Genomic DNA, 26,919 nt, shown 5'->3' on the forward strand with positions numbered 1-26,919 from the left:
CAAATCAAAACCATAATGAGGTATTACTACACGCACCTATTAGAATGACTACAATAAAAATAACGGTAATAGCAAATACTGGTGAAGATTTGGAGAAAATGGATTGGTCACACATTGCTGGTGGGAAGGTAAAATGGCAGTCACTCTGGAAAAAGAGTAGGATGGTTTCTTACAAAAATAAACACGTGCTTACCATATTGCCCTCTTGGGCACTTATCCCAGAGAAATGAGTATTTATGTTCACATGAAATCCTGTACATGAAAGTTCACAGCAGCTTTATTAGAAATGGCCAAAACCTGACAACAACCCCAGTGTCCTTCAGTGGGGGGATGGTTAAACAAACTGTGGTACATCCATACCGTGGAATACTACTGAGCAATAAAAAGGAGCAAGCTACTGGTAACATGCAACAACTTGGATGGATTTCAAGGAAATTATGCTGAGTTCAAAAAGCCAATCTCAGAAGGCTACATGCTATATGATTGCATTTATAAAACGTTCTTGAAATGACAAAATTAGAGACGGAGAACAGATCAGTGGTTGCCAGAAGGTGGGGCTCTGGGGTAAGGAAGGGAGGTGGCCATGGTTATAAAAGGGTAGTAGTACAAAGGATACGAGAGTTGGACTGTTCTGCATCTTGCAGTGGTGATCACACAAATCTCTACCTGACAAAACTGCATAGAACTAAACACACGTAAATACACGAAAAAGGTTCAGGCAGTTAAGCACAAATATTTTAATTCTCTAAAACGATGTCTTCTTTAAGAGTTATCTACAGTTCAAAGCTCCTCTCTATGAGGTGTCCCATCGATCACCCTTTTAAGAGACATAAAAATTATGAAAGGGTATCACCAGAAGCTACCTACACATTTCAGCTAAGGGTCAAGAGAAAGTTAAGTGTGTTTTCACACAGAAATCCAAAGAGGATGATCAATGAAACAAGTTCAACATGGTCATACATACCTTGGTGAAGGAACTAGAGTGGAAGCTCAAGCTGGTGAGCAAGTAGGAAAAGGAAAGAAAACATGGTTCAAACATAGCACATGAGGAAACCCAGTACAAATGCTGGCTTTGGCATTAGCTAGGTAACCCCTATTTTTTGTCATAGGTGACTCTAATAATAGTCCTATTGTTGCAAAACCAGTCCAATAAAGAAGTCCCTCATTGACTTAATTGGGTGTAGGTGGTAACCCATGTCCCCCCACACCAAAAGAGATCAGTTCTGGCAAGAAAGCTCCAATGTGCCTTGATGGTGCTGTCAGTAGGATGCCTTAGGCGAGGCACGTCCCAGGGATGTTCAGCTGGCTGAGATACAGGTGGGAGGACACTGGGCTTTATTACTCAATCAACTTCTTGGCCTTGAAAAAGCGACGCAGGTAGAAGACCTGCCAGGTGGCTAGTCCAATGAGGCAGAACATTGAAAAGATGCTGAAGTACAGGACCCGAGTATTTGTTGACTCTAAAAAACAGAAATGTTACAAGTGTAATGAAGTGAGGTTCAGCAGACTAAACAGTGGCCGGGGGAAAAGGCAATTAATTAACTCCACTCAGTCCCTAGGCCAGGCAGTAGGATTCTGGATTGTTTTTCTTAAAATTTCACTGTTCTATATAGAAATGTTAAAAATCACAAAGATTAGCACTATCGGTTTGATACACAATAAGCTGAGAATACGGTTAACTGCGTATCACAGAAGAAATTTCTTTCCCCTTGAAAATCTAACCAAGCTCGTTTACCTTAAGAAGCAACAGCTCTGAAGTAAGTGATCATCCCATCAGCCCAGCCCTACCCCCATTTGGCAAAACCGAGAAAAGAGGTCTGGCGCCTTTATGAACAAACAAGAGCTGCCTCTCCCTCACCATTGGTATCTCGCATCTCCTCCTCTCGCTTCTTCATGTAGGCAAAGTCATTAACGATGGATTCTGAGAGGTCTTCTAGGCGTCGGAGCTCCACCTCTAAAGGTTTGAGTTTCTCAACCTTGGCAATCTGGAAAAGAAAGGAATTATGAACCCACTCCTTGAAAAATCCACTCTAGTCTAGAACACAAGGCAACAGAGGAGTTTTTTAAAAAAGTTTCACCAAGGAGCGCCAGGGTGACTCGGCTGGTTGAGTGTCTGACTTCGGCTCAGGTCAGGATCTCATGGTCTGTGAGTTCGAGCCCCACATCGGGTTCCACGCTGTCAGTGCAGAGCCCACTTCAGATCCTCTGTTCCCCCTCTCTGCCCCTCCCCTGCTCACTCTCTCTCAAAAATAAGCGAACATTAATAAAATGGGTTCTGAATTTCCTTTAAACAAATAAAAAAACAAAAAGTTTCACCAAACTGGGGGTGCCCAGCTGGCTCACTCAGTCAGTGGAGCACATGACTCTCGATCTTGAGGTTGTGGGTTTGGACCCCACATTGGGTGTAGAGATTTTAAAAATAAAATCTTCAAAAACAAAAACTTAAAATCCCTTCTGTTATCACTGTAACATATTTCATTTTTTAAAGTTTGTTTATTTTTGAGAGAGAGAGAGAGAGAGAGAGAGACAGACAGACAAGAGAGCACCTGCACAAGTGGGGTAGGGGTACAAGAGGGAAGAGAGAATCCCAGGCAGGCTCTGTACCATCAGTGCAGAACCCAATACGGGGCACAAACCCACAAACTGTGAGATCATGACCTGAGCCAAAACCAAGAGTCAGATGCTTAACTGACTAAGCCACCCAGGTGCCCCTAACATATTTTAAAATCTTTTGCCCTTCCCCACGAACTGTTTATGTGTTTCCATTTCAGACTTTTCTTTATACTTTAATTTTGATTAAAACCTCCTTAGAAGTTCTATCATATGGTAGGCTATCAATTAAAATATATCATTTTCCTGAGATTCCTGATTTTAATAAAGCATTTTACTTTACCCTTCCACTCACGTCCAAGAAACCGTATTATCAGCATAATAAGTGGGAGAGTCATGATATTAGATGTGATTTAATTTAAAAGACAACCATCCAAATTCCCAATAGGGAATGCACAGGAATGAGAGTATGTGTAACTATAACATGAAGATAATAACTCAAACTACAAAATTAGAGAATTCTGGTTTGCTCATTTAAATCCCAAAAGAGCTTTAAGGTTTATATCAGAGCTCCAGAGCCCAGATGACTCCTGGGTCTGCTACAAAAAAAATTACACTGCATCTTTGGTTTTTAGAATTACACAGCCAGTTATCAAAAGAAATCTCCAAGGACTTCCTTGTATGCTAAGGAATGAAGGATGTGAGAAATGAATTGTTTTCCTTTCTCAACCTAGACCACTGTGAAACCTCCAAGAGCATCCAGTAACTAAAGGCAGATACGATAAAAGAAAGGATTTCATTATTTTATTTGTTTTTTCCTATCAACCTTAGATTATGAATTGCTTTAAAATGGGGATACATCACCAGAGCTTTCCAGATCTTAAAACTCACATACCAGACCAAGGTGTACTTAAAATTTTCCTACATACAGAATTCTTCAAAATTTCTTTTCCTTGGGGCACCTGAGTGGCTCAGTCGGTTGGTTAAGTGTCTGATTCTCGATTTAAAAAATTTTTTTAATGTTTATTTATTTTTGACAGAGACAGAGAGACACAGCATGAGCAGGGGAGGGGCAGAGAGAGGGAGACACGGAATCCAAAGCAGGCTCCAGGCTCCGAGCTGTCAGCACAGAGCCCGACGCGGGGCTCGAACTCACAGACCGTGAGATCATGACCTGAGCCCAAGTCGGACGCTCCACCGACTGAGCCACCCAGGTGCCCCTGATTCTCAATTTAGGCTCAGGTCATGATCTCACAGTCTGTGAGCCCCATGTTGAGCTCTGTGCTGACAGTGCAGCGCCTGCTTGGGATTACCGCTCTCCACCCGCCTCTCTTACCCTCCCCCGCTTGCGTGTGTGCTCTCTCTACACAAACTTTAAATAAATAAATATTCTTTTCCTATATCTGCTTCTTTACTCTCTATCTACCATATGTTCTCTCTACAACTCCCTACTTTTTTTTTTTTATTTTTAAAAAAAAATTTTTTTTTTTAATGTTTTTATTTATTTTTGAGACAGAGAGAGACAGAGCATGAGCAGGGGAGGGGCAGAGAGAGAGGGAGACACAGAATCCGAAGCAGGCTCCAGGCTCTGAGCTGTCAGCACAGAGCCCGACGCGGGGCTCGAACTCACGAACTGTGAGATCATGACCTGAGCTGAAGTCGGACGCTTAACCGACTGAGCCACCCAGGCGCCCCTACAACTCCCTACTTTTTCTTCTCTTTTGTCCAATTCACTTTCTTTGTTCTTTTCCTGTTAACGTTAACAGCAATTAACAAAGGATGAACAGGAAGAGTTTAAGGGTGTTCTTATGTTCTCTTTGCTAATCTAGATTCCTCACTGAATATTTTTTAAAATAAAACTAGAAGAGGGGAGGGCGGGTGATGGGTATTGAAGAGGGCATCTTTTGGGATGAGCACTAGGTGTTGTATGGAAACCAATCTGACAATAAATTTCATATATGAAATAAATAAAAATTAAAAAATAAAACTAGAAACTGCTGTTAAGATAGGGATACAAAAATTAGATTTATATTTAAAGTACATAAAATGCAATGAATTTGTAATGATGCACCTGTTTTCTTTCACTGGATTTATGTTTTCTTACATTTGTAAAATGTTGGTTAGTGTGACTGACAGCTACAAAACAGAATAACGCTAACGGACTACAACATTTAACTAAAGGTCAGTTAATGTATTCAGCAAACTCTCCTAGCTGAATGCCCAAATGCCAAGTTTTGCCATTAATCTAGAATATGTATCAGTTGATTGATCTCATATAGAGCCACAGAGCAAAGGAACTGAACTCCCCAGGAAAAAGATACCAATACAAGAGACATATCATAAGCTGAACTTCAGTCTGTTTACTTCCTGGTCTACACTTTCGCCTCCAAAGCTTCCTGAATGAGACAGAATAAAAGCAATGGCATGAAACTTCTTTAGCGATAAATGATACAAGGCTCTCTAAATGGAAACGTGCAAAAAGGAACTGGAAGTGAAACTATGGCTGTGCCTCTGCCAGCTGAAAGTATTATTTTAAAAAATTATTTGGAAGACAACTTCTAACCCTTCCTACCTTTTTTATTAAATGACAATAGGCCAAAAGCCTAAAACCTGAAAGACTATGATGGAATTAAAATACATTTGGTACTGAGGATGGCCTTTGTGCACTGTAGACCAAAAATCCTGCTCCTGATTCATTTCTGGTGTTCTGTTTACTTTTCAGTTGTATAAGCAATACATAAACATGTTCTCCTGCTAAAAATTTCAACCATTCAGAAGCAAAGGGAACAAAAACAAAAAGCCCACCTTCACAGCTAGCTCCCCAATTCCCACATCCACACATTCCTTCTCAGAGGTAACCATGGTTGTGGACTTGGTGTATATCTATCTAGACCTTGTTAGAAGATAACACACTATGCTTTTGCGTGCATATAAGTGTACACACAAACATGTAATTAAAAACATACTTATAAATGGGATCATACTGTACACGTTGCTCTATGGCTTGCTTTTTCTCATTTAGTAAGATCTTTCCAAAAACTTCAGCGCTTATATATCGGACAAAGGGCTAGTATCCAAAATCTATAAAGAGCTCACCAAACTCCACACCCAAAAAACAAATAATCCAGTGAAGAATGGGGCAGAAACCATGAACAGACACTTCTCTAAAGAAGACATCCAGATGGCCAACAGGCACATGAAAAGATGCTCAACATCACTCCTCATCAGGGAAATACAAATCAAAACCACACTCAGGTATCACCTCACGCCAGTCAGAGTGGCCAAAATGAACAAATCAGGAGACTATAGATGCTGGAGAGGATGTGGAGAAACAGGAACCCTCTTGCACTGTTGGTGGGAATGCAAACTGGTGCAGCCGCTCTGGAAAACAGTGTGAAGGTTCCTCAAAAAGTTAAAAATAGACCTACCCTATGACCCAGCAATAGCACTGCTAGGAATTTACCCAAGGGATACAGGGGTGCTGATGCATAGGGGCACTTGTACCCCAATGTTTATAGCAGCACTCTCAACAATAGCCAAATTGTGGAAAAAGCCTAAATGTCCATCAACTGATGAATGGATAAAGTAATTGTGGTTTATATACACAATGGAGTACTACTTGGCAATGAGAAAGAATGAAATATGGCCCTTTGTAGCAACGTGGATGGAACTGGAGAGTGTGATGCTAAGTGAAATAAGCCATACAGAGAAAGACAGATACCATATGTTTTCACTCTTAGGTGGATCCTGAGAAACTTAACAGAAACCCATGGGGGAGGGGAAGAAAAAAAAAAAAAAAAAAGAGGTTAGAGTGGGAGAGAGCCAAAGCATTAGAGACTCTTAAAACCTGAGAACAAATTGAGGGTTGATGGGGGGGTGGGAGGGAGGAGAGGGTAGGTGATAGGCATTGAAGAGGGCATCTTTTGGGATGAGCACTAGGTGTTGTATGGAAACCAATTTGACAATAAATTTCATATATTAAAATAAATAAATAAATAAGTGAATAAATAAGTCCAAAAACAAAAACAACAAAAAACTTCAGCGCTTAGAGATTCACCTCATTCTTCCTAACTGCTGCACAGTATTCCATACTGCATACAGGCCACCGTTTACTTACTCCTTCAATTCCCCAACTCCTCTTCTAGTATAGGTCCTACTCCAGACTCTTTAGCTCTATTCATAACCAAACAGCCCAACTCCCATTTTCCAAGTTGATATTTCCTCAATGAAATCCCTACTCAACCCTGTCCTTACTTTGGTAAATTCGTTTTGACCTTCTATGAGTGGGATGAAGGTCTCTTTTCCTAAAACACATCCCTGCCTAATAAATACCTTTATTCTTTTTTTTTTTTTTTAATACCTTTATTCTTGATACCAATTCTTGATACTTTTAAATCTAGGAAACTTAAAGAATTGCCAAGATATTAAAACAATGTTGAAAACTAATTTGCTGTTCCAACCATCTAACACATCATGGATACTCAATGGTAAATAACAATATGAATGGATATATATTTACATTTAATCTAAACTTAGAGATTAAAAAAATGTAAAAAGCTGTTAAAAAAAAAAAAAAACAAAAACAGAACATTTTAAGACCCTAACAACAATGCTTACTATGTGCAAGGTACCAAGATAAATGATGATCTCTGTTCCTAAGAAGCTCACGGTCTGGTAGAGAGGCTCATATAAAAAGCTATAACCATAATATAAGGCATTATGTATTAACTTTTACAACAAAAGTACACATTAAAAGTGTAAAGAGGAAAAAAAAGGGTGTGCCTGGGTTCAGGTCATGATCTCATGGTTTGTGAGATCGAGACCCACGTCAGGCTCTGTCAGTGCAGAGCCTGCTTGGGATTCTCTCTCCCTCTGTCCCTGTCTCTTTCCCGCTCACACTCTCTCAAAATAAAAATAAATCTAAAAAACTTAAAAAAAAAAAGTGGAAAGGAAAGAAACCAGCACACGATTAATCATAGTTGGAAGGATAAAGGAAAGGTTAACAGGAAATGAGTGAACCGAGTCTCATGAATTCTGCAGGATTCCGAAAGAGATGAGATAGAAAGGCATTCAAGGTTACAGGGAAGTTGCACACCAAAACTTGGAGGGAGGAAACTGCAAGCCATGCTTAGGAGACCATGAGTTGTCTAGTCATAGGTAGTCTGATGTGTATGTGTGTGTGCACTCACACGTCAACACACATACGTGCCTGGGGGAGGGTGGTGTCTAACAGCAAACATAAAGTTCAAAAGTCAGGCTGGAGTTAAACTGAGGAAGAGGATGAAGAAGGCTGTATAATGAATCAGACCTACCGGTATATATCTAGAATGTGTACATATTTCATACCTTGTAATCTTGCTTAATCCTCCTAACCCTGTATGAGATAACCCTGTATTAGAGATATTATTATCTCTAAATTCTTCAGATGAGGAAATTAAGGTTCAGAGTGTTAAATAACTCACCCAAGTTCTCAGAGCTTGGTGGAGCTGAGATTGGAATCCAAGTGTGAGTTTATATTTTTACTCTGTAGGTACTGAAAATCTGATGAAGGAAACTAGCAGACTACACTAAGTTTTTTCTGGATCAAAGGTGAAGTGATCAAGCTATATTAGGCCTCAAGGATCTAGGTAAGTTGTCCAGTTTATCAGCCAAACTTCCTTGGTTTCATACTGATATTATTCTCATTTTTAGAGACTAAGAGAGTAAAATTTTTAAGCAAATTATCACTATTCTCAGGAAGACCTTCTTTGCTTGCCTAGGATGAAGTATTCAATGAGTATTATCATGACTTTTCTCATAGTTGGCACAAAAAGCTAATAAGAAAACCTCTATCAAAATCCCCAGACTGTTGTTCTGCTCTTTCAAACGTCTGATCTGGGGAGCCTGGGGGGCTCAGTCGGTTAAGCGTCCGACTTCAGCCCAGGTCATGATCTCAAGGTTCGTGAGTTCAAGCCCTGCATCAGGCTCTGTGCTGACAGCTCGGAGCCTGGAGCCTGCTTCGGATTCTGTGTGTCCCTCTCTCCCTGCCCCTCGCTAGCTCATGCTCGCTCGCTCTGTCAAAAATAAATAAACTTAAATAAAATAAAAGTCTGATTTAAGGTTCAAAGTGTTTGCAAGAATGTGAAATTATAGCAGCACCTGGGTGGCTCAGTCAGTTACACGTCTGACTTTGGTTCAGGTCATGATGTCAGAGTTCGTGAGTTTGAGCTCTGCATCGAGTTCTGTGCTGACAGCTCTGAGCCTGGAGCCTGCTTCGGATTCTGTCTCCCCATCTCTGTCTGCCCCTCCCCCGCTCGTGCTGTGTGTGTGTCTCTCTCTCTCAAAAAATAAATAATTTTTTTTTTAAAGAAGAATGTGAAATTATACATGTTTCATGATGGCAGGTCACTATCCTAGTCTACTTCTCTCTTCCTAGGCTGAAAGGATGATGTGTATTTTGTCAACAGCTAGATAAAAGCAAAGCCTATTTGACAATATTGTGTACCATACAATCTCCACTAGAGGGAAGCATTCCCCTTGTAGGCTGCATTTAGCCATTAAATAATCAAAGAGCCACCACAGACAGACCGACCTCATTTTACAAATCAAGAAACTGAAGATTCCATGGTTACTCAGTCTTTTGGGTGGAAAACCAAGTCTAACAGAACCATGGTCTCTTGACTCCCTACCCAAGATCACCGAAGCATTTATTCAGCATCAAAATTGCAAAGTTCTGGGGCCCTGAGTGGCTCAGTCGGTCGAGTGTCCGACTTCAGCTCAGGTCATGATCTCATGGTTCATGGGTTTGAGCCCCACGTTGGGCTCTGTGCTGACAGCTTGGAGCCTGGAGCCTGCTTCAGATTCTGTGTCTCCCTCTCTCTCTGCACCTCCCCCACTCACACTCTTTCTCCCTCTCAAAAATAAACATTAAAAAATTAGAAAAAAAAAAAAAAAAAAAAGACGCAAAGCTCTGCTGTAAACTGCGATCAAAACCGTATTTTTGAGTTCCAAAAGCACATTCACTCAGTGTATCCAAATCCTACCTATGTTTTAAGCCCTAACCACGAAGCTTCCTTTTAACCATTTCTGTCCACACCAATTCCTTCTTTCCTAAAATCCTATAGCACTTAGACTGTGCCACATAATTAACTCAATCATACACTGTCATATTCATAGTTTTGATTTTTATCCTTCTAAAAACTTTTTTAAAGGTTTTATTTATTTTTGAGAAAGAGACAGCGTGAGCAGGGAAAGGGGAGAAAGTGTGAGAGAAATAGAGAATCCCAAGCAGGCTCCATGCTGCCAGCACAGAGCCCAATGTGGGCCTCGAACCCACAAAACCGTGAGACATGACCTGAGCTGAAACCAAGAGTCAGACACTTAACAAGACGGCAGCACCACCCAGGCACCTCTCTTTCCCCACACTACTTTGGCCCTTGAACTCAAGGAAATGAATACAATGTATACTTTGCGTAGCATGTCCATTCCATGCCTTCTTCAGAGAAGCCAACTTTCTCATAGCAGAAAATAAGTGCCGTTGGTCCCCTGAAGCAAGGGCTTCCTCTAAGTTAAGAACATTCTACATCTACTTCCACCCTCTGCCCAGGAGAAGGTCCTCCCTACCACACTTTCACTCTCCTCTGTAGTGGTAGGTAATGCTTGGAAAACTACAAGTTATAAAGCCTTTCCCTGCATACATACAACACTTTCCAAAACGGCTGAAATTATCCTTCTTAGGCCATATCCAAATCTTCCCCTCCTCTAATGAAGATTTGAATCTAGAGTTGCGAGTTACATGTAATTGCCCCAAGAAAAGGTGTTAACTCTGAGAAACTGCTTCTTAAAACAGACATGTGAAACAAACCCGCCTCCAGAGAATCCCTGGATTGTTTTCCTGGTGGAGCACGGAGAGTCAAGAGAAGCTTGGTGTGGTAAGCCAAATTCAGTCAAACTGCAGTTACCTCCACAACCCCCCAAATTTTAGAAGCACAGCAGCAACAGTGGAGACCATCTAATCGAGCACAATTAAGATAAAGAAGGCCGACCTATAACCAAGGACAAGTCTACTTGTGTAGGGAGGTATGTGAATCACAGGCCTCTTCACAGAAGCTCAAAAGGTCAACAATGTGCCAAAATAAGGCCAGATAATACTGCCAATCTTAGGGCGAAGTGAAATTTAGCATGATCCTATTTACTCTGTCATATTCAATTTCCAGAAAGGGCGGGAGAAGGGAGCCAAAATCTGCTGAACTGACCAACTATGTGTCAGGTTCCTTACCCGTGTTATTTCATTTAACTTATGTCAGAAAGGGATTTTGGATCCAGTATGCAGAACCAGAGTTCCTCCTTCCCGAGGGCATTCAGAAAAGTAGAACTTTTGAAAAGTCTTCAGCTGTTGCTCCGAAAAGGGCAATTGTGTTTCTGGTGTACATGTTGATAGCAAATGACATACTAATAGAACCCACATGCAAAACAGGATTTTAGTTGTGCTGAAAATGCTGACATCCACATCAAGATAGGACATACACACGCCTGCCTGGCTCAATCATTCGCGCATGCGACTCTTAACCTCAGGGTCATGAGTTCAAGCCCCATGTTGCATATGGGGCCCCATTTAAAAAAAAAAAGAAAGAAAGAAAGAAGGGACATACACAGCCCCAGAGTTAGAGGATATGTCAGATAGCTCCTTCTTTGTGAGACAGTGATTGCCTTCATTTCCACAACTGCAGGATTAGACAATTAAGTCCTCATAAACAGCTGCTCTAGTTCACAGACCACAAACTCAAAAAAAAAAAAAAAAAAAAATTGGCTCGGGGTGCCTGGGTGGCTCAGTCAGTTGAACATCAGACTTTGGCTCAGGTCAGAATCTCATACAGTTCATGAGTTCGAGCCCCTTTATTCAGGCTCTCTGCTGTCAGCACAGAGCCCCTTTGGGATCCATTGTCTCCCCGCCCTGCCACCTCCCCCGCCCATCATCAGCTGCTCATGCTCTCTCTCAAAAATAAACACTAAAAAAAACAAAACAAAACAAAAAACGGCTCAATTCACATACTGACTCTAAAAAGATGCCCCCTTCATGGGCAAAAGACACTGTGGTGAGAGGTCCTTAAAATTCAACAGAGGGAATCAAAAGTGCTTTATTTTTGAGGAGATAGCATTCCGAACTCTTCAAAGAATTCAAAGTTCAAGACTCTATGCTTCTTTACAACAGGACAACCATTCTAGCTTCCAAATAGCATCACCTTACATTTCTATTATTGACACAGCAATTCCACATGCGCTAATTAAGTAAATCCTCTGTACCAATTTAGTAGGTATTGTGGTACTCTGCCCAGCTATCGAACCATTGACTACTATTGAACTTTACAAAACCACAAGGGACTTCAGAGTCATGAAGCCCAAAGCTGCGAGGGAAAGATGTTCTGCGTGTGAAAAAAAACTAAAGAAATGTGCCACTTCCCCAAAGCTAAACACTTATGCCAACAGGCCCAAATCCTCTGGAGATAAAAGCTCTCCATTACCTCAAGGGCCTGAAATTAAATGCCTCAAAACCTCTACATATGCTCAATGCTCTCTGGTAATTAACCAGAGAACAAGTGCTTCTATTATTCATGTTCTTGTCACAGGCATTTGCCGAGAGACAAGTAACAGCTATTTCTAAGCAAGATTCAAGGGAACCTAGCCATTGACTGAGAAAAGGGCTAGTCTTTGGCCTGTGTCATAACCACTTCTCCTCCTCTCAGTTTGGTTTGCTTTTTTTGGTGGTGGGGGGGTAGGGTGGGGGGGTGGTAAGATCACCGAAGAAAGTAGTAATAAGAGTTACTTGGTTAAGAAACAGAATTTAGAGCTGTGTTGTAACCATGTGCGTAATGAAATGCTTAGGACATGCCAGGCTTCCAAAGCAGGAAGCAGGCAAAGGAAGTGCTGCGGTTTCCTTTCGGGTAGGGATTCCCCTCTTGGGTTAAGCAAAAGGTCAGGAAAGATAAAGGCCCTTCCCCAATGTCAACAAAGTCCAAGGATGGTTGAAATTCCAGGAGGAATAGGAGTTCCAAAATGTCCTGTTACAGTGATATCCACATCATTTTATATATATGTAAACTCACAAATAATAGTCTCTGTTTTAGAGGGGGAAATGATGTCTAACGTCTCCAAATGCCCTATTATTTAATGTATACCACTTAATGACAGCCATCATATTAGGAGGAAAAGTTACAACAGGTAAAATTGTACACAGTAGGAATTTAAAGGAACCTGGCTCAGAGAACGGTCTGCAGTTGAGGATAGTGAGGCAGTAATCAAAAACTGAAAATCATTTTACCTGTTCTTCCACTTCATAATAACTGCAACAGCATTTTTCTTTTATACCTTATAACACCATTTTAACACACAGTATCATATTTAAACATAATTAAGATTCTTCTGAACCCTCAAAGTTTAAAAGGATTTTTTCAACTTACTCTTCAGTTCACCAAATAAAGAGGCTCTCTTGCTTTATTTCTTTAAACTAGGTTAGGGGTGCCTGGGTGGCTCAAGTTGGTTGAGCGTCCGACTTTGGCTCAGGTCATGATCTCACAGTCTGTGAGTTTGAGCCCCGCGTTGGGCTCTGTGCTGACAGCTTGGAGCCTGGAGCCTGCTTGGGATTGTGTGTCTCCCTCCCTCACTGCCCCTCCCCCGCTCAAGCTCCATCTCTTAAAAATGAATAAATGTTTAAAAAAAACAACAACTTTATGGGGCGTCTGGGTGGCTCAGTCAGTTGAGCGTCCGACTTCGGCTCAGGTCATGATCTCGTAGTCCGTGAGTTCGAGCCCCGCGTCAGGCTCTGTGCTGACAGCTCAGAGCCTGAAGCCTATTTCAGATTCTGTGTCTCCTTCTCTCTGACCGCCCCCCATTCATGCTCTGTCTCTGTCTCAAAAATAAATAAACGTTAAAAAAACAAACAACAACTTTAAACTAGTTTAGACATGGTAACAAGCAAATTAATGTCTCTGCTGGGAACGGTCTTCCATTCACCACTGCATCACTGCTCCCGTTTATCACCTACACATAACTCAGCCTGGTTTTGTTCAATTGGACATCTGAACTAGGAAAAAGAGGAAAGACCTGAAGAGCTGCAGCTGTTGTACTACTCCTTCCTGTTGCAGAGCCAGCCAGTCACTTCCAACCTGATTCCATTCCAGGATATTTCGCTTCCAGGTCCTGGCCAAAGGCAGAGCAACTTCTCTAGCTCCATCAGTCCTAGAATATTCTCTTAAATACACTTTTCTTTGTTAATATTGAGTCTACAGTCTTTAAAACCAATTTATTTCCTGTACCCCACCTCTTCTTCATGCCCTCAGTAAAAAGACTCTGATTTGGGTAAAAATACTCTTATATAGTCCACTATATAAGTCCACTTATATAGTCCTCTCCACTCTTATATAGTCCTTGAGGTTTTTAAAAGGTGCTCTTCACTTAAAGAACCATTCTGTGCTATCATAATAGATGAAAAAGCTCAGTTCCCTTACCTTTATTCTATGCACACCCCACCTCCATACCACCCAAATAAATGCCAGTTTTTATTCCTTATAATACTACCTGTCAGCAAAAATATTTATTCGTTATCAAGCTCTCCAGTCTACTGTTTTTCCTTCCATCGTGCTCCTTTTCATAAAAGACTGAAATTGTGTTATTAACTATAAGCTACTTTTGATTATGGTGTTTCTCAAAGTCAGCACGGTTGTTCGTGTCTAAATAGCACTGAATCCATGTCCTAGATATATACATATATATATATATGTACATACACACACACACACACACACACACACACACACACACACACACACATACATACATAGAGCTGTCCATCTGGAGTAAAATCCTCAGGAATTAAAAACACATTGCTTTTCTTAATCTTGAACATATAAATGAAATCTGTAATTTTAATAATTACAAATATAGGGGCGCCTGGGTGGTTCAATTGGTTAAGCATCCTGCTCACGTTGGGCCCTGTGGTGACGGCACGGAGTCAGCTTGGGATTCTCTCTCTGCCCCTCCTCTGCTCGCTCTCTCCCAAAATAAAAAATAAATGACAGGGGCACGGTTGGTTAGGTATCTAGCTCTTGGTTTTGGCTCAAGTCATGATCTCACAGGTTTGTGAGTCTGAGCTCCGTGTCAGGGTCTGTACTAACAGCGTGGAGCCCGCTTGGGTCTCGGTCTCTCTCTCTCTCCCCGTCTCTCTTGCCCCTCCCCGGCTCTTGCCCTCTCTCTCTCAAAATAAATAAACTTAAAAAAAAATTACAGCTATACCTCTGGGTTTCTGTCTCAAGAGTGCTAATGGCATACGCTTGAGTGTTTTATCACGTCAACATTTCTATGGGATAGCTGGTTCAGTCATTTGGCTGATGGCACAGCCATAATTACCGTTCAAGTCTGTTAATACAACTTCTCGCATCAGTAAGACTGTAGCTGGATGTCACATGATTGATGAGAAAACAAAAGCCTTCTGGGCAAAGCACAGCCGGTCGGCCTGACTAGGTCACAGAAACCTCACAGCCAGCACGCTACTGCCTCCTCTGGCTGTTCCAGCAGGACGTACCTCTTCGTAATTTTTCGCCTCCACTCCGTGCTTCATGTCTAGAATCACGAGCTGGTCAGGTATCCGCCCTGTTCCTGAGAGAGAAATCAAAAGCTTCATTGTGTAGAATATTTAAAATTCCGGGAAGTCACCCACCCCCCTCCCTCTCTCTAACCCCTACCCTCTCAATAGAGGGAAACAGCCGCGACTCCTCCCCCTACTCAGCTGCAGAAAATTCCTGGCTCTGGCTAAAATCACAAGCATTCCAGACAAAGCCTCGATCTGTGCGTGGTGGCGGAAAGCAGTGAGAATATGCTGCTGGCAAACATCTCTGAGCAGGCAGGACATAAGCCACTGCAGCTGGCACTACAGAGGAATAGGAGAGCAGAAGGGACAACATACGGACTTTACCAGATTAGGAAATAAAACTCAAGTCAAAAAGTATAAAATTGAGTAGCCAATAGGTAGCGGGCACCAACTCAGACTGAAAAGGACACTTCCACATCTGAAAAGGCCTGTCAATTTTTGGAAAAAAAAAAAAAAAAAGATTAATGGGTATAAGCTAAGCTTGAATTTACTTAATATAAACATGAGTACTGAAAACAACACAGGATCTAGCTAATATTCCACATTAATTCGAACATTTTGGTCAATGGAAGGCCACTTCAGTAGGCTAATAAAATGTTATATAGGACGCACAAAACACTTAGAAGAGCCCAAGAAAAATACTTGTAAATAAGAGTACAATTCTCAGGGATGCTTCTTAGAAAAATGTCTGTTTGGCATAGCAGGGCCAACAGAACTATGCTCATATTAGAAAAAGTAAACTGATTCAGCTTGATCAAAAAGGAATTTAAACTTAAATCATCAGGTAGGAGAGAGGAAAAGACTCAGAGTCGCAGGAAACTGCTCGGCCCCAATCCCCTGGAATTCATCAATTCACCAAATTATTTATAAAATAAGAAGCTGCCTGCATGAAATTAGGAGTTTAGGGAAACAATGCCACTTAAGCATCGGGGTTCTTGAGACTATAAGCCAGAGAGAATGGTACTGTACCCTCTGCTGCCTGAACACTGGAGGTTTCTGATATGGACAAAAGTCAACTCAATAACTACTCAGTAAGAACTCACTAGGTGCTAGAACTGTACTGAATTACAATCTCTGCCTTCAAGTAATTCCATGGGAATCTAAGACATATATATGCATAACAACTACAGTGAAAATGCAAAGCAGTATAAAACTTGAAGAAAAAAAAAAAAAAAAACAGTTCAGGGGCACCTGGGTGGCTTAGTCAGTTAAGCATCTGACTCTTGACTTCAGCTCAGGTCATGATCTCACAGTTTGTGAGATCGAGCCCTGTGTCAGCTCTGCACTGACAGCACAGAGCCTGCTTGGGATTCTCTCTCTCCCTCTCTCTGCTCCCCAACCCCCCCCACATGCACACATTCTCTCAATAATAAATACATTAAAAAGACAAAAAAAGCCAAAAAACCCAGTTCAGATAGTCTCAGCTATGAAATAAAGGTTAGAGAAGGGAAGGCAATAGTTGTGGACAGACTTCACTAAAGAGAAAGCACCTGAAGGCAAGGACAGAGTACTCTAGGCAGAGGGCAAAGTATGGGCAAAGGTTCAGATACTGAAATGAGTATGGCAGGTTTAAAAGACAGTAAAGAAGTTCTTTTGGATAGATTAGAAAGATCACTTGAAAGCCAGAGAAATAAGACTACATAGGTAGGACTAATAAGAAACTAAGACAAGTCACAGATGCCTTTTGAGCATTAAACCAGTAAGTTTCCAAAACAAAACAGTGGCACCCAGAGAGGTATAGATCTCTTTCCCCAAATCCCATGTATAATCCTGATCATAACATTGGCCCATAAGAGATGCAGTGCAGATTTTTGATTCTCCTTCCTCATTTAAAAAGTTATGTAACTGAATCAGCTCACAACCCCACCTGGTCCAAATGATCAAGATACTCTCTTCCTAATAGACTCTTTCCACCACCTCTCTGTTGCCACAGCACAGCATTAAGCATTATTCAAACACAAGTGAAACCACAAAACCACAGACCTCTGGCTGTTCTCAGTCCAGACCATATAGTCTCTTGTAGAGACCAGCCAACTTATCCCCGTAGCTGACATCGTGGCCCTAAAGGGTCCCCTTTGTAAAAAGAAAACAAAATAAAACAAAACAAACGAAGAACAAGAACAAAACCTTCTCTGCATTTCTCTGTCAAATGGAGAATCTTTTTTTTTAACTTACTTTTTTTTTCCCAATGTTTATTTATTTTGAGAGAGAGTGCAAGAGAGAGCATGAGTGGAAGAGGGGCAGAGAGAGAGAGGGGGAGAGAGAGGATCCCAAGCAGGCTCCAAGCTGTCAGAATAGAACCCGAGGCAGGGCTCGATCCCACAAACCGTGAGATCATGACCTGAGCAGAAACCAAGAGTTGGTTGCCTAACTGACTGAGCCACCCAGGTGCCCCCAAATGAACAATCTTTTAAAAGGGGCTCCAAAGACTACAAGTTATCACATTGCCATATCAAAACAAATGAAACTGGAAACTGAGTGGGGACTATACTGTGTATGTGTATACATTTATGCATATATATATACATAATTTTTATGAAAAAAATGTTTTAATGCTTATTTTTTGAGAGAGGGACAGAGTACAAGTGGGGGAGGGGCAGAGAGAGAGCGAGACAGAGCATCTGAATAGGTTCCAGGCTCTGAGCTGCCAGCACAGAGCCTGATGCAGGGCTTGAACTCACAAACCGAACTGTGAGACCATGACCTAAGCTGAAGTTGGGCGCTTGACCTACTGAGCCACCCAGGTGCCTCATACATATATATTTTAAAAACTAGTTCCTGGACATCTATATGCACAGCATCAGCACATAAAACACTCAGAATAAAAGATAAGTTCTACCTTCAAAGAGTTGAAAATTGGAAATGTAAGACAGACATACAGGAGACATTTAAATAACACAAAGCTGTGTGATGTATATATTCATACATATTCAAAAATGCCTAAATGATCTCATCAGTGAGTGATATACTATTTAGAGGAAGCCACATTAACCTCCTTGCTGTTTCTGAGGTATGCTAAGCATCTCAAGGCATTTGGCTCTTTCTACAAAGTCCTCATTACTACCTGATTTATATTTACTTGTTTATTGTCTATTTGCGTCAATGAAAATGTAAGCTCCATGAGAACAGAACTGGTTTTATTCACTGCTGTATCCCCAACATTTGAAACAGCGCTTGGCATGTAAGGGCACTTAATAAATGATGTGTTAGATGAATCAATCGACTGAGAAACTGAGCAGGCTAGAATGGTTGAGGGAGGTAAGCTAAGGTAAACTCATGCTTTTATTGGAAGAGAGCATTCCAGCAAATGAATGTACGTGATGTGTTTAGAGGGCAGAGCAAACTAGACCTGCTGGGACTGATGAGCAGCGGAAGACAAGGCTAGGGCAAGAATATAAAGACTATTGAATGCCAGGATGCCTAAAATCTCTTCTAGCTCAAAAATTCTGATTCTGGGTTTCACTCTATAGCATAGGAACATTACTACCACTATAGAGCAGGGACAGCTTTTGAAAAAGGACTGACATGATGAAATATGTGTTTTAGGAGACAAATCTGGTAACAGTATTTGGATATATTAAGAGCAGGGGTATCTGAAGCCTAATGACACAATCCAGGATCTAAAAGATTAGAGTTCAGATTGTGTGGTGACAGACACAGAAGATATTTTGAAAGAAGTATAAGCAGAACTCAATGATAGGCTGACAAAGGAAAAAATAATTTCCAAATGTGAGCCCAAGTAACTGGAAGGGTAGTGGGAACGGTGGTAAGCGAGAGGAATTCATTTGGAAGAGAGGCTCATGAATATGGCCTCTAGACGTCTTAGACATCTTGGTTTTGAGATAAGGGTGGCAAAACTATGTGGAAATGTCTAGAATACTGTTGAGACATCCTGGAACTGGCACAGCTAGGAGCAGACAGAAGGATATCACTCATGAAATCACCATTAAAATCCTTTAATTTTTAATCTATTATTCCATTTACTTCAGGCAAACTCCCTTAGCTTTTAGGGTAAATTGACCAACTTTAGATCAAGGGAATCAATTCTTGGTTAATTGTCAAAAGCAGGTAGTTGATCTGCCACTCCCGGGAATCTACTGCCACTCTTGGCAAAGGAGCTTGCTCTTCTAGGATCATTTGTTCTGAATATTCTACAAATGTAAAACTGCCAGGAGTCTTTTTGTTACTATACAGAGAAAGCCTGAGAATAAAATTAAATGGAGGCAAGGAAAGGAAGCACTAAGAGAGAGGTGGAATTCCAATGACACTGTTAAAACTCCCAAGAACCAGCTGTGCCTGAGGTCAGCACCATACTGCAGACTTCCCAGTTCAGAGAGTCAAGGCAGCTTGAGTTTTGTTTTTATGTCCTGTCACCCCAAAGGGTCCCAATTAATGTAACAAATACAAATGCATACAGCTTTTAGAATCTAGAGTCCTTGAAGCTAACAAATGCAGAGTGAAAAGGAATTTGCCTTTTATTTTAACCCATTACGGAGCCCAGAAGCCATCACGTAATTAGTCTAAAAGGTACTAAGGATAGGATCTTGGCCTTGAGATGCACAGAAGAATCCATAGCAAGATAGAACTAGGGAAGTGCTCTTGAGACCAAAAATATTTCTAACTTTGCTATATATTGTCAGACAGACCTTATTTCTAATCCCTTAGAAAATGTGTCACTAGCATATAAATGTACTATTTTCTAGCATCTCTACGAAATTCAACTCTATCATTCAAACCAAATGTCACATCATTCAAGAAATGCCTACTCCACGACATGAAGAACTCGGCTGATTAGCCAACTTTCACTTATATGTGTGAAAGACATATATAAGCAAATGTAGTTTCCATTTCCTCTTCCTACTGGCCCAGGAGAGAAAGTTCATGCTCTAATTTGAGAGAAGACACTTAACTCAGGGAAAAACACTCTGATTACTTACCCTTGCTCTCAAAACACACTTCAAACATGTCATAATCTTCAGTGGTAAAGGCAAATTTCCCCTTGGTTGCATCTTCCTTGGAGTACAGAATATGGCCAGCAGAATCTGTGATCTAAAAGAAAAAGCAAGTAAGAAGAGGAAGAAAATAACACTGGGGACGAGAACTTACAGAAACCGGAGAAATGGAAAGAAACATTGTCTATAAAAGACAGTTGACGGGGCGCCTGGGTGGCTCAGTCAGTTGAGCGCCCGACTTCGGCTCAGGTCATGATCTCACAGCTCGTGAGTTCGAGCCCCGTGTCGGGCTCTGTGCTGACAGCTCAGAGCCTGGGGCCTGCTTCGGATTCTGTGCCTCCCTCTCCCTCTGCCCCAACCCACTCGCATTCTGTCTCTGTCTCTTTCAAAAATAAATAAACATTAAAAAAAAAAATTAAAAAAAAAAAAAAAAAAGACAGTTGCTATTTCCCATTATGATGACTATATTCACTCCATTCCTAAAGACAGGAACTGGATTAGAAGATGAAACCCAGGGGCGCCTCGGTAGCTCAGTGAGCTAAGTGTCCACTTCTTGCTTTTGGCTCAGGTCACGATGTCATGGTTTTGTGGGTTTGAGCCACATGGGGCTCTGCGCTGGCAGTGCGGAACCTGCTTGGGATTCTCTCTCCCCCTCTCTCTCTGCCCCTTCCCCACTCACACTGTCTCTGTCTCTCTCAAAATAAACAAACTTACAAAAAAAAAAAAAAAGAAGATGAAACCCAAACATAGCAAATTTTATTCATTCAAACAGTATCCACACTGACGGCTAAAACATGTTGCTGCTATAGAATGTCTTACCATACCCTAGGGCACCTGGGTGCCTCAGTTGGTTAAGCATCCGACTCTTGATTTTGGCTCACGTCATGATCTCAACGGTTCATGATACTGAGCCCACATTGGGCTCCTCTCTGTCTACCCCCTACCCCCACCTGCACATTCTCTCTCAAAATAAATAAACTTAAAAAAAAAAAGTCTTACCAAACCTAAAAGCTGATACAGTTGATACAGATTGGGTTTATCAGCAAAAGTTCACCTTATAAAATGTATACCAGTATCATTATCTAGAAAGGGATATGTCACAAAAACAAAGCAGACAATTACCAAAAGAATACACTACAAAAGCCATATAAGAACACATCTCTTCTGTAAAACAAACTCTGATGGAGTGGCGGTAGGAGCAGAGAATGGAAATGGGACACTGATGCAAAAAGAGAAGGAAAAAAGGCACACATAGAGAAGAAAACATTAAAAAAAAATTGAAATGAGGGCTTAATAAAAGGTTTTAGGGCACATCTTCTCAATTCCCTAAGAATTAACAGTAGTAATATTAATCAAGTATCTTCTGCCATGAATGAGGTTGATCATTAATTTGTCAATGCTTAGATCTGCACTGGTCATTCGGGATACAGGGATGGGATGTGTAAGACAGTTCTTATCTTCAAAGGGCTTAAAAGTCTAAATGAGGAGATGAGTAAGAAATGAGACTTCACTATAATGTGAAAACTGCACTACTAGAGGTAAGTACACGTGCCAAAGGATATTGAGGTTCAGGGAATATACTGTAGAGACATGTGAGCTAAGTCCCATAGGATAAGCTGCAATTAAGGGGAAGATGGGGAGTGGGGTGCCTGGGTGGTTCAGTCGGTTAAGCATCCGACTTGGGCTCAGGTCATGATCTCATGGTTTGTGAGTTTGATCCCTGCGTTAGGCTCTGTACTGACAGCTCAGAGCCTGGAGCCTGCTTCAGATTCTACATCTCCCTCTCTCTGCCCCTCCTCTGCTCATGCTATCTCTCTTTCTCTCAAAAATAAACAAACATGAAAAAAAAATTTTTGTTAAAAAGGGAAAAATAGGGGTGTAAGAACATTCAGGGTAGAAGAAATAGCAAATATGAAGACCTGGAAAAAAATATATATATAGTACCATCATAATACTAATAACTAGTATTTACTAAGCACTTATTAAATTTTGAGTACTATGCTAAGTGCTTTATATGCATTTTAAATTTAATCTTTATTATAACACTATAGATAAGAACTATTATTTCTCTCATGCTCAATAGCAGGAAACCAAGGCACAGAGAGGTTAAGTGGCTGGAGAGGTACTGGCCAGATCAGGCAGAAATGCAACACCAGGGGCACCGGGGTGGCTCAGGCAGTTAAGCGTCGGATTCTTGGTTTTGGCTCAGGTCATGATCTCATGGTTGGGGAGTTTGAGCCATGCAGAGCCCGCCTGGGATTCTCTCTCCCCCTCTCTCTGCCCCTCCCCAACTTGCGCAGATGCACTCTCTCTCTCAAAATAATTATAAACTTAAAAAAAAAAAAAAAAGAAATGCAACACCATGCTAAGGAGTTTAAACTTCATTTGTACAAAGTGGAAAGGCAATGAAGAATTTGAAACAGGAGAGTGATATGATTCAGTTTGCAATTTAGAAAGATGAACCTGGTAATACCGTGAAGACAGACTCAAGAGGGACAGTGCTAGAGATAAGAAGATGGGTTAGGACACTATTCCAGCACTCCAGGCTAGGAGTGATGGGGAGAAGGGGATGGATCTGAGGGATTTTAAGGAGGAAGAGGTCATAGGACAAGACCGAAAAAGTCAAAGCCTCCCAGGATCAACTGAGCAACCTAAGTGAATTGCACGGGCCAGGGTCAGTCCACAAGGTGGTAGACAATTTGGCAAGACGAGAAGATACACCGGTCTCAAGGGAGAAACCAATGACTGCCATGTCATGCTGGGTTTTCAGATCATTCAAGTTTTCAAAAGAAGCTAGACATTTTAACTTTTAGTTGACATCTCCTAAATTTTAAATCCTCACAGCCAATCCCAACATATGAAAAACTATGTCAAGGCCAAACAAAAGAGGTCTAGGGAACCAAGTTCTTCTGGGCCAACAATTTCTGACCTCTGCATTCGACAAGAAAAAAAGCGGCTAAAATCACATGAAAGCATTGCTGGGCAGCATGGAGGTCTCAGCTGAGATCATGGGCCATGGATTTCTAAGTGGCAACACTTAGCAACCAGGATGTAGGAACAAAGAAAAGTAGTAAGTGATCTAGGCTTGAGGTACTGCAACTGCTTTTGGAAGCATACAGGGATTAAGGAATTATGCTATAAACTTTATACATAATATTTATTAAATCTTCACAACAATCCCAGAGAGGCCCGTCTTATTATCCCCATTTTAATGACAAGGAAACCCAGTAGCCTGTTTATCACAGTTAATAAATTCTGTACGTGCATTTGAAGTAGTGGAAAATCCATGTTCTTCCTCCATTCCATGTTGCTTCCCCACAAAAGGAACGTGTGAAAGAATGGAATGCACAGATGATAAGAAAGACTAAGAAACAGAATGTGATAGATTCTCTGGGTCTGTGCAAATCAGAATGCGTAAGAGTCCTCTCAAGCGAGCACTGCACTGTTCAGTCTGCGTTCTTCATCTTGGAGGGACTAGCAGGCAGCCGCAAGGTAGAGGTCCTGAAGCAGCAATAACTATATAATCTGCAAGGAGAAGGGAACACTTAGCCCTGAAGATTCCTAAAAGCCTCTTGTTCATGTGATACTTTTTCTCAATCAGCTAAAAGAAAAGGCTTAAGAAAAGACTACTTTAGAACCTTGAATACACACGTATTATAGGGCAAAAAGGTCTGGGAACTATTCAACTCCCAAAGTAATGTGTAGTCACCAATGTGACAGCAATGTGTTATTCTCCCTTTCTTCAGGATGTCACCCATTAGGCACTCATATGTCCCTGCTCCCTAGCTCCCAAAGGCACAATGACAATACTTTTAAGAGCAAGGAGGAAGTTCAGAAAGAATGACTGCAGGAATAACAGATTTTCACATTCCAAGCTGATTAAAAAACTCTAACTTAGTTTGGCTCCTATGAATAAAGTTGCAGAAAATGTGGAACTTTTCTAAGGCTTACTTGGATAAAAACAAGCTTCCAGATTTGCTTACACTAGTTTAATTCCTTTTTCTCTTTAAAGATTTTCTTTTACAGGGCACCTGAGTGGCTCAGTCGGTTGAGCATCTGACTTCAGCTCAGGTCACGATCTCATGGTTCGTGAGTTCGAGCCCCGCATCAGGCTCCGTGCTGACAGCTGGGAGCCTGGAGCCTGCTTCGGATTCTGTGCCTCCTTCTCTCTCTGCTCCTCCCTGCTCATGCTCTGTCTCTCTCTCAAAAACAAATAAACATTAAAAAAAAATTTTTTTAAGATTTTATTTTTATGTAATCTCCACACCCAACATGGGGCTCGAAATTACAACCCGGGGATCAAGAGTCGTACATTCTACCGACTGAGCCAGGCAAGCACCCCTAATTTAATTCTTAAGGCAGTAGGAAAGGATTACAGGCTACTAGAAATGTTTAATGTAAATGAAACCAGTAGAGGACAGCAAGGAATAAGCATCAAGAACGCAGCACTGGGGCGCCTGGGTGGCTCAGTCAGTTAAGAATCTGACTTTGGCTCAGGTCATGATCTTGTGGTTTGGGAGTTCAAGGCCATGTCAGGCTTGGTACTGACAGCCCAGAGCCTGGAACCTGCTTAAGATTCTGTGTCTCCCTCTCTCTCTGCCCCTCCCTTGCTCACACTCTGTCTCTCTCAAAAAATAAACATTAAAAAAAAAAAAAAATGCAGGACTGAACAGTCACCACAGATGCCATCATCTCCACAGTCAGGCAAGGAAAGAGGCCAGGTCTTTCCTAGGAAAAACCTAGGAAAAACACTGACCTAGGAAAAACAACCCAATTTAATTGTGCTTGGCTTATGATCTCTTTTATCTCTTAAGATATTAAGAAGGTTTTTCAAAAAAATTTACTAATTTAAGGACAGGAGCTTGAGCTAGGTGATAAAAAGAGTGTAGATTAAGTCATTAGCAAAATCCTTCATCAGGTATTTTGCAAAATGAATTAAGAAGCCTGCCATGTTCTTCTGAAAGACTTTGGTATAATCCATACCTCCAATTGGTACTCAGGAAGGGGTAAACATGGCTTAAGCAGTCCCTTGCTACAATGTGCACTGTACTACAATTATGGTAGAATCACTTGCTTTCATGGTTCTTTCCATGACATCTGAAAATACATTAAAGATTCATCTTCGTGCAAAGACTCAAATGCTTTACAAGAGGCTGAAGGCAAAGGAACCACCACTGCCTACCCCTTTTATCAGTATGAAATGTAATCCCGAAAGTGTGTGATAATGATCACAATTCCCTAAGGGCCTTCACATTTCTATATTCCCTATGACCTTCAGTTGGCACAACTGTAGAAAGGCTGTTTATTCAGATATTTGGAAATCCAAGCAAGCAACATGAGAACTTAACCTCCATGTTAAGTTCTTAAGGACTGCTGGGCATTCTGAGATCCTAGAATTTTTCTGAAAATCAGGCAGTTTCCCATGTAGTTCATAACTTTGCAGCTATTTAGAAGCCACACCATCAATATTAATTAAAAAAAAAAAAGCATATGCACTAACCCCAAAATAATTACATAAATCAGTAGGTAGCTAAGAAATAGAAAACTGAGCCAAGCTCAGTGACTAGCCAGAGCTGGCAAAGCCTAAAACCCTGAAATGATGGTTTTAAATTTCCTCAAATTAAAATGTTCTAATTACAGATCACCTTAAAAAGTCATCTGGTGTCTCAAGAATTGAGAGATTCTACTTTTTTTCCTTAAATTCTACTAAAGTACCTTGGTAATACAATAAATAACAGCCACTTTTACCTCCTGTAACAGCAAGCCCTTAAAAGTTTACTTCCTTTATAATGTTTATTGTAAGATCCTTAATTAAACAAAGGTCATATCAAACCATAAAATTCACCCATATGACATCAAGGAATGGGAAGTAATACAGCTTTGTTCCAGATAACACCTTCTGAATAAAAGCAAACCAAAGTTCACAACTTAGTAAGTAAGGAAAAAGCGTTAATTCTATATGCAGGGTAGCTGATGTCAAGAATATGTAAATGCTCACACTGAAACTGTCAAAATAAGTGAAAATCCAGGTCACCAGGAAAATAAACTCCTTAAGAATTGGATTTTCTTGGACCATCCCAGGCAGTAGCCGGAAAACAGGTTCTTGAGCAGGTCCTGCTCCTGGAGCGTGCTCCCATTGCTTCCATGAAACATTCAAGATAATATGCTGCCTACTTGAAAAGGATCTTTAGGAAGGTTAGGCCCATGCCCTAGGCAAATAAAGCAATTAGGAATAAAAGAAATTAGAAGTCACCTGCAGGAAGAAACAAATAGGCACTATCAAGAACCTGAATCCAGCAAATGATATGTACACAATAAATTTGGCTCTAAGTTTTCTGGCAGCCAAGATTAAAAGACTATAAGAGAACCAAGTTAGGTTACACATCATTTGTTTTCTGATGATAGATAATTTTCCTGGAACCAGACATGAAGAACAATTTATCAGAAAGGTCCTTGCAAAAGGACAGTGACCAATATCACTCTCCAATTTCAACCATAAACTTGCTAAAGATACAAATACAGTTCGAATAAGTACTTTTAGTGCTCCTCTATAATGATGTGCCTGACCTAATGCAAAGGTGGGACCCGAAGGACCTAGACGACAGCTCCTGTGCCAGGGTTCTCTGCCCAGCCCACCCCCCTCTTACTGCTCACAGAATTCCCAGACTTACTCTAAAAGTTGCAAGAAGACTGGAACTACTTTTGGCCACTTGCTGAAACCACAATAGTGTTTAAAAAAAAAAAAAAAAAAAAAGCCAGGAAGAGAGGTCTTAAAAATAATACTACCTACCCAGA

General features: G+C 41.0%; 1 protein-coding gene across 1 annotated transcript in view; it reads right to left on the bottom strand.

Annotated features, from left to right (window-relative positions):
- Positions 1–261: 261 nt before the first annotated feature.
- Positions 262–26,919, bottom strand: part of TMED10 (transmembrane p24 trafficking protein 10) — a 39,551-nt gene continuing 12,893 nt past the window's right edge. Inside the window, exons 2-5 of the mRNA XM_042943830.1 lie at positions 20,110–20,221; positions 15,107–15,180; positions 1,859–1,985; positions 262–1,460 (exon numbers count right to left, since the gene is read on the bottom strand). Of these exons, the coding sequence (XP_042799764.1) occupies positions 1,339–1,460; positions 1,859–1,985; positions 15,107–15,180; positions 20,110–20,221 (435 nt within the window). The 3' untranslated portion in view covers positions 262–1,338. The remainder of the gene's footprint in view (positions 1,461–1,858; positions 1,986–15,106; positions 15,181–20,109; positions 20,222–26,919) is intronic.

Source organism: Panthera leo, chromosome B3 (genome assembly GCF_018350215.1).
Source record: "Panthera leo isolate Ple1 chromosome B3, P.leo_Ple1_pat1.1, whole genome shotgun sequence".
NCBI lineage: Eukaryota > Metazoa > Chordata > Mammalia > Carnivora > Felidae > Panthera > Panthera leo.